Source organism: Triturus cristatus, chromosome 11, assembly GCF_964204655.1.
Source record: "Triturus cristatus chromosome 11, aTriCri1.1, whole genome shotgun sequence".
Classification (NCBI taxonomy): domain Eukaryota; kingdom Metazoa; phylum Chordata; class Amphibia; order Caudata; family Salamandridae; genus Triturus; species Triturus cristatus.
In genome coordinates this window covers 82,607,763-82,617,768 of record NC_140594.1, presented here as the reverse complement: position 1 = coordinate 82,617,768, position 10,006 = coordinate 82,607,763, and the positions used below count along the sequence as shown (strand labels likewise).

The 10,006-nt window shown below is 43.2% G+C and overlaps 1 protein-coding gene across 1 annotated transcript in view; it reads right to left on the bottom strand.

The window, feature by feature from the left end:
- Window positions 1-1,560: 1,560 nt before the first annotated feature.
- ESS2 (ess-2 spliceosome associated protein) overlaps window positions 1,561-10,006 on the bottom strand; it is a 33,207-nt gene continuing 24,761 nt past the window's right edge. Inside the window, exons 7-10 of the mRNA XM_085633464.1 lie at window positions 9,277-9,379; window positions 4,609-4,718; window positions 4,126-4,241; window positions 1,561-2,279 (exon numbers count right to left, since the gene is read on the bottom strand). Coding sequence (XP_085489590.1) covers window positions 1,991-2,279; window positions 4,126-4,241; window positions 4,609-4,718; window positions 9,277-9,379 — 618 coding nt within the window. The 3' untranslated portion in view covers window positions 1,561-1,990. The remainder of the gene's footprint in view (window positions 2,280-4,125; window positions 4,242-4,608; window positions 4,719-9,276; window positions 9,380-10,006) is intronic.

Genomic DNA, 10,006 nt, shown 5'->3' with positions numbered 1-10,006 from the left:
GATAGAAATGGCTATTTTCATAAACCAAATATTAAAAGCAACTAGCAGCGTTACTTATGAGAATAGCAATATAATGAAATAAGGTAAGCCTTCAAAGGTGAAGGCTGGAAGCCAGCATACAACACACCATTTCAAAGAAGTAACACAAAAAGATTTCTGCATTAACCAGCTGGAGTTGGAGCTGCTGGTGGAGTGTGTGGGCCCCAGGGCCGGGGTAAAATGTCCCCTCTGCTTTTATATGCAGATGATGCAGTCCTTCTATCCAAAACCTACAGTGGTTTATAAAGCCTAATTTAAAGATATGTGGAATCATTGGGCCTTGTCAATAATTGAAATGATTCTGAGGTAATGTGAAATGAAGGTTCTTTGTTAGATTCAAGTCAATCTGCACTAACAGCCAACCAGTAGAAAGAATGGATTAATACCCATATCTTGGGGTCATCTTTGAGGAGTTAAATTGGTCCCCTCTCTGTGCAATGCCTAACATTGCGGTAGTCATTCCTTTGCAAGAAGGGTGGGCACTATGCATATGCTCCCCTTGATTAAGACTTATAAGACGCCGACAGTTGCTGTTGCAACTCACAGTGCAGATATTTGGGGTTGTATTAATTCAACCACTGGAGACAACAGAGACCAAATTACTGATGTTGGGTCTTTGCCTCTGGGCAGGAATCTCTATTTATACCCGTCGCCAAGAGGTAGGCTCCAGTTTATCTCTCAGTGATGCCTATATGGACAAACCCTTATGCTTCTTTATCAAGGGAAATTATCAGGCACATGCTGAGGCTTCTAAATACTCGCTCTAGTCCATGGTTGGGTTATTTTGGAAATATGGTAGTTTGATTGGGCTACTAATACATCAGCGATACCTCTATGCGCTCCCTGTCAAGGATATATATCTGACCACTGTGGGTATTGGGCTTATACCCATTCAAAGAGAGGGGGAAATGAGCTGCTTATACCATCGAGGGCTTACATCATGACCACGTCTTGTGACTGTATGTAGCCATTTCTTGAATAGGTCATGAATTTCTTTCAGTTTTATTAACTTGCTTTAGAACGGAGCTAGTGTCAGGTCAGCTCTGCTTTCCCGAAACCAGACATCCTGAAATGAATATTGTATTTTGTCTAAGTGATTTTACTTCCAAGCAATCTTGTATGCACTTCTTTTTTTAAAAATGTTCCAGTTCGCCGAATTAAGTTTTAGCGCCCACTTTCGGTTACAGAATGGATTTGGCATTACGGAGCAGTTTTGTAATTTACTAACTTTATCCGTTCTATACATTTGTTTTGCAGTCTCCAGGTTTCCTTCAGAGGCTGTAAAGTCAAGGGACAGTTTAGAGAAATTACGCAATATATCAGATCGTAGTATAGGCTTGTGAAAGCTTTACACTGTATATAAAGTTAGGGTTTTGGTTCCATTGGTCCTCTTATCATATATTTTATGCATATATTTATTTTTTCTTGTACAGTTTTTTGACTGTGGTCGAAATAAACTAGTGATGATGAAAACAACGTGACCAAATTAGAGAAAATGCAAAAACAATTCAAAAAAATCTCCTTGTTGAAGCAGCGGTTTATTCCAGACTCACGAAAAGAAACAGAAAGCAACTCAAAGAACAAGGTCCAGGCCCAACCGCCTGTGCTGCCACAGCAGCCAGCTTCTCGTAGACCATGTGTGCATTATTCATAAAACAGATTTCCATCAACCTTGCTACCTGTTTTACCTATGGCGTGTCCTTCCTCCCATCTGCTTATCGCCTCTATATCATCCACAACTTCATAAAACAAAGATTCAGTAGTCTGTCCGGTTGAAGTGAAGAGAGAGGCGGCGGGACAGCCTTCCATTAGTCCAACACATCTGGCAAGGACTTGGTCCTCGTTGGTCCTCAGAGACCAGGGTTTCTGGCTTAATGTCAGACCCAAGAGCTCCACTCTTGTGCACTAGACCTTCTTTACACCCATCAGTTCTGGTCCAGATCAGATCACTTCAGAAGAAATCTGATGCTTTCCGTCTTTTGGGCAGCTGCAGAAGGTTATCGGTGATAGATGCTGGATCCTGTGCCACAGCAGGGCTGTGAGTAGAGTTTCTTGGGGATGGTGTTACGGTAGGTGTGTGCAGACTGCCTCCTGGGGTTTTAGACCCAGGGGTCCCTGGGTGTGCTGGTGATGGGGTGTAGCTCGCTCGCAGTGCTTTATCTGTGTATTTACTAGCAGTTCTATTGACCAATCGCTGCAAGGCTGGAGAAAGCGCTGGACTCAGCCCTTTTGGGGTAAGGCTGAAAGTAGAAATAAATGAAAATCAATACAAACAATAACACATTAAGAAAACAATAGAACTATCAAAATCATATAAATGTAAACAAACTGTAATCAAAGTACAAGGGCTCAAGTTAGTTACCAGCAATAACAGACTTACAGCTTTATACCCTCTATGAAAATTAATGCTTTGCATTAACCTGTCATCTTGTAGTTAGATACGGAATTGTATATAATATTGTTTAAGAAAGTAAAACACTATGAATCGACCATGGATGTATAAGGAATAAGACTTTGCCACGAAGTGGGCCAGAAACCAGGAATGACGCATGCCTCAGCACCACCTTCAGACTATTTTTTTCGGCCACCCACAACCTAATATATTCAGCACTGAATATAAACAGATCGGATCCAGAGATATCAAAGTTAAAGCTATCCTTTTGGTGGTACTAGCTATTTTACCAGACTGCATGAGAAACAATTATAAGGTTCTGTGCATATTCGGAAGCAAAGGATATGAAGAGATTAGGGTTCCCCTTTGTGGCAAGTGTGTAGATCAGTGTCTTTAGATCAACAAGCAGGGTCTGTAATAGAAGTATTTAGTTTATCACAGAATTTCCCTACAACGTTATGAAAATATACAACAAGCAGAACTGGGCAAGGTAGGGTGAGGCTTTTAGAAGGTCTTCCGGCATCAAACTCTTCCAGCATGCTGCAGAAACTGGATACTCAGCAAAAGAGGAGGGTGCGCTTCATTCAGGCGCAGAAGAGTCCGCGTTCTAAAGTTCTCGAAAAGGGGATTCTGTGTACATAGAAATTTGGAAGATTCAACTCTGCAAATCATATAAGCATACCACCAGTTAAGAACCAGATTCAAAAATCTGTCTCACTGTCTGCGTGAGCCCATGAGTTCAAATACATAGCTCCAGCTCTTCTGAGTGCAAATGGGAGCTATCTGCAGCTCTTATGTAGTAAACGAAAGTGACACATTTACTTGGCACACTCACTCACCCACAAACAAAAGATTTTGGGACAATTGATCCCAAAACTCAGACAGCAATGCCCCATAAATAGAAATAAAAATAAAATAAATCCATACCTGCAAGAAGTCTCCAAATATGTACCCTAACTCGGGGAGAGTAACACCGTATTTTCATTACAAGCATTAACACAAAAAAACTGGAAAAATGTTACGGTGCTTTAGCTGTTGGAGTGGTGTTCTGCCAACACAATGCACACTGCGTTTCAGATTGGGCTGCAGTTTTGCACTTCAAGTTGGAAGGCAAAACTGTGAAATACCACAGTTGCACTGAATGTGGACAATCTAATTGCACAGACAACAGAAAAAGGCTAAAATGAATTGTAATCAGCTCCAAGCAACAGGGACAAACAACAACAACATGCATCTTCCCTGTCACTATCCTGAGGGATGCTGCAACATCTGTAACCATTTCCAGCTTAAGCAGCTGTCACTCAAGTCAGGAGTTATAGGCAACAAGCACATTCATGTATGCTACCCTTCCAGATCTTCAACAAGTTCTTTGGAAAAGATGATCTGAAATACTCTCCAATTCTCCCCTCTAGAACCGCAACAGAATTCAACAGAATTATGTGCAGATGTTTAACTTGTCACCTAATGAAATTGTGTCAACAGGGCCAACATATTCTACAAAAGGATGAACGTGCAGAACAGATCTCTGAGGGAGTGGGCACCTGGAGCACTGCTCTGAATAAAAAAAGGTTCCTAATTATCGATTAAATCATTGCATGAAAGGTTCTACTTTCAAGAGCACCAGCCACACTGGTAAGGAACAAGCATTTGCAGTGAAAGTACAATGGTTTGCTAATAAGGAGGCAAAGATATACCTGGCCAGATTTTCTGTGACTCGTCTTAAAGCCTCTTGTTTCTTAGCTCTGTTTTTGGCAGCTGCTTCATTGGCCATTTTCAAGCCTAGCCTCTCCCGGCGTCCGGGCTCCAGGATCTGAAAGCAAGGGAGGACAAGATTAATCCTGGAGTCCTCCCTGTATAATACACTTCCAACTTCACACAGTTCTTTGGTATATACAAAATAACACATATGAAATAGCCACTGTTATTTGGATCAGCTAGGACACTGCTTTACTCTAACTTTCCGCAACTCTGCATGACCACAGATTGAGTAGGTGTGGAAACTGTGCCAGTGCATGGTTATGCCACATTATTAAATATATCTATTTTTACACTAAGAAATCCTCTATCGAGGTCCATTAATTGAAAAGCATATGAAGACATTTTGTCATGACATGAGGTCAGTCTACCATACAAGGAAAACCAATAAGACTTAAGCAGTAAACAATGGAATAACCTACCTTGAAGGCCGGTCCAGGTGACTTGTCCACATAAGGTGTCTCGGACCCCTCCAACCGGAAAGGAGTGCCCTCAATCTCACCCCAGGTCATAAGAGGTGAATCTTCAACACCTGGAAAAAGGAGAATCACTTTAACATGTCTGAAATTATTTCTTCTAATAGAACATAAATCAAGCAAATCCAAAGCCTAATGGATATGGTGCATCCATTCCGGACTCAAAGCCTCCGGTCCCTCCTGATTACCTAGCTTGTGATTACGTATTCTTTAGTGTATCTGGGGATTTTGTTATGTGCTAGATGTGGTATTTGGGTTACTTCAGAGCTGCAACAGAGAAGACAAATTGGTAGTTTATGAGGAGAGAGCACAGTTACGGGTCCATCACGTAGGGTGAGCAACCATTTCCGATATTCATCAGTAATGACCCCTGTTATATATGGCATTTGGTTGGATTCAAATATCCTGAACCCCTTATATTTGGATTCATATCTCACGTAAGAGGTAAGGGTGTTTGACAGTCTGAAGCCTTATTGTACACACAGCTATCTGCCTCCATATTTTATCGTCTTGGAAGACGCTTGGCATATCAGATGGGCGCACAGATTGGGACATGTGGTGTCAATTTGGGCTCTGCTATATGAATACTGCACAGAACCTTACATTTATTATCACTCCACAAGTTAAGTCTTTCTTATGGGTGCAGACAACATTTTTTTTAGATGAATTGAGACCCACAAAAATGCAGACCCATATCATTGGGAGGGTGTTAATTGAATGAGCTTGTGCCCCCACTGCCCTCTTCACAAAAATGTTTGTCTGAATCCCTCTGCCAGAGAATGTGATTTAGGACTAGAGGGGCCCATACTCTTCTTAATAATGGTAGTAACCATCTGAAAATGTATTGAGTGTCTTTTTGTTGTAAGCATCCAATGTTTCGTCCTCACATTTGCACTCCTATTTCTTTAGTATCCAATTGTAGAAATCAGGAAGCAGAAATATTCTGTGCTGGCCACCACTTTTACCTGCTGAGTCTATCTATGTGTGAGATCAGTGGGACTGTTAAGGATTAGAAAACAAATCGAGGATCAAGATTACCCCTCAAATGTTGGTATATAGAAGCTACAACTCCTTCCATCAATTCAATCAAAGCACCATGGGCTCCATTATGCAAAGGGTGCACTTTCTCTGTTTGCATCCCGGCGCAACTTAAAACAGGTGCGCCTGGCGCAAATAGGGAAAGTGCACCCTATTACATTGAATGCACAGTCGCCCCAGGGCAGCCATGAACTCGAGCTGCCCCCAGGGCAGCACATTCATGCGAAAAACAAAGCGGCTGCTTTGAAGCCACGCTGTGTTTCACAGTGCAGGGAGCAACTTGCCTGCACTTTTAAAGAGTATTAGAGATCCCTTGCAGGCTGGTGCAGAGAGTGACTGCACCTGCCTGCTAGAGGATGTTTGGGAGGGGGGAGGGGGGGGGGGGGGCATGGGACTCCTGTTACTCCTTTCAGAGGACTGCCATCAGGGGGCGTACGGTCAGTGCGCCTCCTGACAACTTCTCTGCCTCTACGCTTTCATCTGCAATACGGCACAGGCGCAGAGACAAAGGGATTCCCTCATTTACATGGGGCCACGCTCTGATGAAAATGAAAGAACGACCTCTGAAGATAGTGCTGGTGGAAGATGTGTGCTATCGGTATTACAGAAGGGGACGCACAAGCGCCTGTGGCCCCTTCTGAAATACCAAAGTGCCCCGGGGGCGCAACTGCTTGTTACGCCCCCGGGGTTCTTCCATAATATGGCCCCATGTGTATGAGAACTGTCTTTAGCAGTTTATTTGTGAACCTTTAAGCACTCTAACCACAAAACTGAAAGAATGGACCGTATGCAGTAAAAAATGCTTTTATCACCTGCTGCCACCAGACAGCAGCACTGGCGAGGCTGGCGCCTCTTGGGTATGTCTAATGTGCGGCCACGTGAACTGTACTAGAGATCAAGGAAGGGGCGTTCATGAATGCAAAGTTCGCAACCAGGTAACACAAAGACAGGTGGAAGCCATTAATGTGGGCACTAATTAGCAAGAAATAGAGATTCCATGGCGAACTTTGAGACAAAACTCCTGAATCTCCCGAGCCCACACTGCCAATATAATCAATGAGTATACACAGTACGCATAATCATGACTGGTCACAGCTCTCCCCGGAAGTATTAAATAGATTATTGGTTGATGGTTTCCATTTTGTATATGTTGGTTCAAAATACTTTTTCACAAACAGCATCCATTTCAAAATCAATAATTCATTGGAATATCATTTTCATGAATCTGACTCCATGTCAGTGCTATGATTTCTTTTTTTTTTTAAACAGACTTTATTAGGGCACAGAACAAAATTCAGTCAATCCCCTTCCCCAGTACTCCGCCCTCCAGCCAAATCAGGACGTAGTGCAGTGATCACCACAACTGTACAACAGTCACCCCAACAGTATCTGTGCTACGAGGTAGTTCATCCACAGGAGTAATCCACAGTGGGCGTGCGATAAAACCAATATACCCCCCGCCCCATCCCCCAGCAACCCCCCCAACAAACCCACCCACCCAAGCATGTCGCCAGTATCCATCAGAATTACATGTACATCAAAGCCTCACCCACCACTCGTCGGATCCGCCTCCCAGCTATCCCATGTCACTGCTATGATGTTATTTCCAGGAATACGAATTTTAAACCTATGAGACCTAAACATTTTTATAACATACTATGAAACCAAAACCCAAGTGGCCATGGAGCAACATGGCTTCAATAACTGAGATTTCTTTCACAGAGTAGGCCTAAAACAAAGCAAATGATTTCCTCTGATGTTACCAATGCCCTGCCCGCAACCAAGAAGCTAAGGGACGATTTAAATTTTGACGGACGGAGGTATTGCAGTCAGGGCGACGGAGTACTTTACTCCATCGCCTTGACTGCACCTCCGCTCGTCAAATTATGAAATGACCACAAAGCTAGCGTTTGTTTCTTTTCATTGCTTCAAGCATTGCCAGAAAACCCTGTCACAGCAGTTCCTGTAAATGCTTTCTGCAGTTTGGCGCAGGGCTCTGTCAACATGACAGAGCCCTGCAGCAAACGGCTTTCTTTTAAAAATGAAATCCTGCAGTGGGATTTTCTATTTGAAAATACAAAATAAAATGCTCCCCACCACCATGGGAGTTATCTCCTATGGTAAGGGGGGCATTGTTTGTGTTTTACTGCCCCTTACCGCAAGGTGGGACTGGCAGTTAAAACAGCTAAATGTCCAACCTTCCCAATTGGACCGACAGACATATAGCCAATTCACCAACCCTTAATCCTTTGAAGAAGTTTGACCAAAGCCAAGATGGAGTAGTCTCCGCCGTGATCAAACTATAGTCTGCCCGCTTTTATATTCAGCAGGCGAACCATAATGTTGGTACCAAGCACACACTGTCGCCGTTGTGAAGGAGGATGCGTACCACCAAGGACGGAACAAGGTCTTTTGTGTGCATCTTTCCTGAAGGGGATTGCCGAATCTATCAAAGTTACCTAAGCGCTGGATGTACATTTGTTCAGACTTTCTTAAATGTCTTCATAATTATGTACTTTACGACTTTGCATCGATTTACAGTATCATTTAGGCCTCTTTCAGCTACAAATGGTACCAAATTCTTTGGTGCAGAAAGAGGGATCTGGAATTTACAGCTGCTTAAAAGTCTGCTGATCACTATAGCAAGCCACGATTTTCTCACTCCTGTTAGGAGGTCAGGACTACAAACACAGAAAGCAGGGCCATCCTTTCCGGGACATGCGTGTGCCGAGCAAACTCTCAGTGAAATAGGTTCTGGTGGATCATGCTTGGAGACAAGGCACCCAATACCTTCACCAAAGCATTTAACGGTGCAGCAGGTATGGGGACCATGCGCTACAAGAGTAAACTGAGTGTGACGGACTCAATAAGAGTCTTATTCAAAGCCAAACTAGTTATTGGGGAACAAAGTGACCAGCTGCAGGGTCTCTGTGGGAGGCGACTGAGCTGTTTACAAGAGTCACCTCTTTAGGCTTGTGTGGATTTTAAAGCTAGTGCTCAATGCTGGTTTGAGATTGTGGGAGGCTGAAGCCCTTCATATGTTCCTAGAACACCCATAGAATGTGAAGTGCATCTAGAGCTTTATTACCTTATTATTTCAACGTGACGTAACAATGAACTGGATAGTGGAATACTTTCTAGGGCTTCTGTAATCCATCTAGGTTCGGACATCATCTCCCTTACAACATCGTTAATGAGACTTCCAGTCTGGCGACTAATCAGGGCCAATAATCAAAGGACTTTCAGCAAAGGAAATTCTTGGTCATGGAATTCCAGCGAGGCCCTCAAGCTGAAGATGGCCAAACAACAAGGTCTTACAGTCACAACCAAAATGATTGTGATTTGTCTTGGTGACCTGGAGTGAAAGGATTTTCTAGCCCTGACCAAAATGGTAAACAATTGAGTTCTTTGATCTAATGACATATCCCTGGAGAAAGTGATCAGAATCAAGTTACTGAAGAATAAAGAGCATTTCAAGCACCTTGCCGATGCATGACACACAAAGTTACTCTTCTGCATTTCAATTACATCCTTTGTGCATCTACACATAAATCATAATTTAAGGTTTCTTCTCACCAGGAATGGGAGATGGTGTGCCAACAAATCCATATCCTTGGACCTTAGGAGAGTCTTGGGGGATCAGCTCCTTTCCATCAGGCCCGACCTTCCCCTGCTTGTACTAAACAAAAACAAAGAAGAGACTCCTTCAGCACAGAAACTGCTAAGAGAACATTCTATAAAATTCAGTTGTTTGTCATAGACTGAAATTATGCAACAATTGAAGGCCACCGTATGTGACAGCGATGAACGTAATTATGCCTCAAGAAAAGGCAAATTATGCTACATGATGTGGCACTTTCTCCTGTAGTATTAGCTAGCTATTTCGTCATCTGAATCCACACTAATGTTTATAAAGGTTTCTTATCTTATCTTATCTTAGGTGCAATTTGTAGAGCGCACGGACGCCGAAGCTTCCTGGCGCTGATAGACAGAATGGGTGAGGAGGGAGCATAAGTGGCGGAGTTTTAGCTAAGGGGAGGGAAGAGGTGAGTTTTTAACAATTTTCTGAAGTTCAGAAGGGAAGAAGAGGATTTGATTGAAAGAGGAAGGAGATTCCAAAGCACAGGAGCTAAGTAGGAGAAACGGCGACCGCCGAATTTCTAGGTTTTGTTTTTAGGGGTGACTAACAAATCACGGTGGGCTGATCGGAGGTTACGTGTTGGACAGTGAGGACGGATGAGAGATTTGAGGAACGCGGGGCCAGAGCAGTGAAGGGTTTTGAAAGTGAGGCAAGCCACCTCGAAGG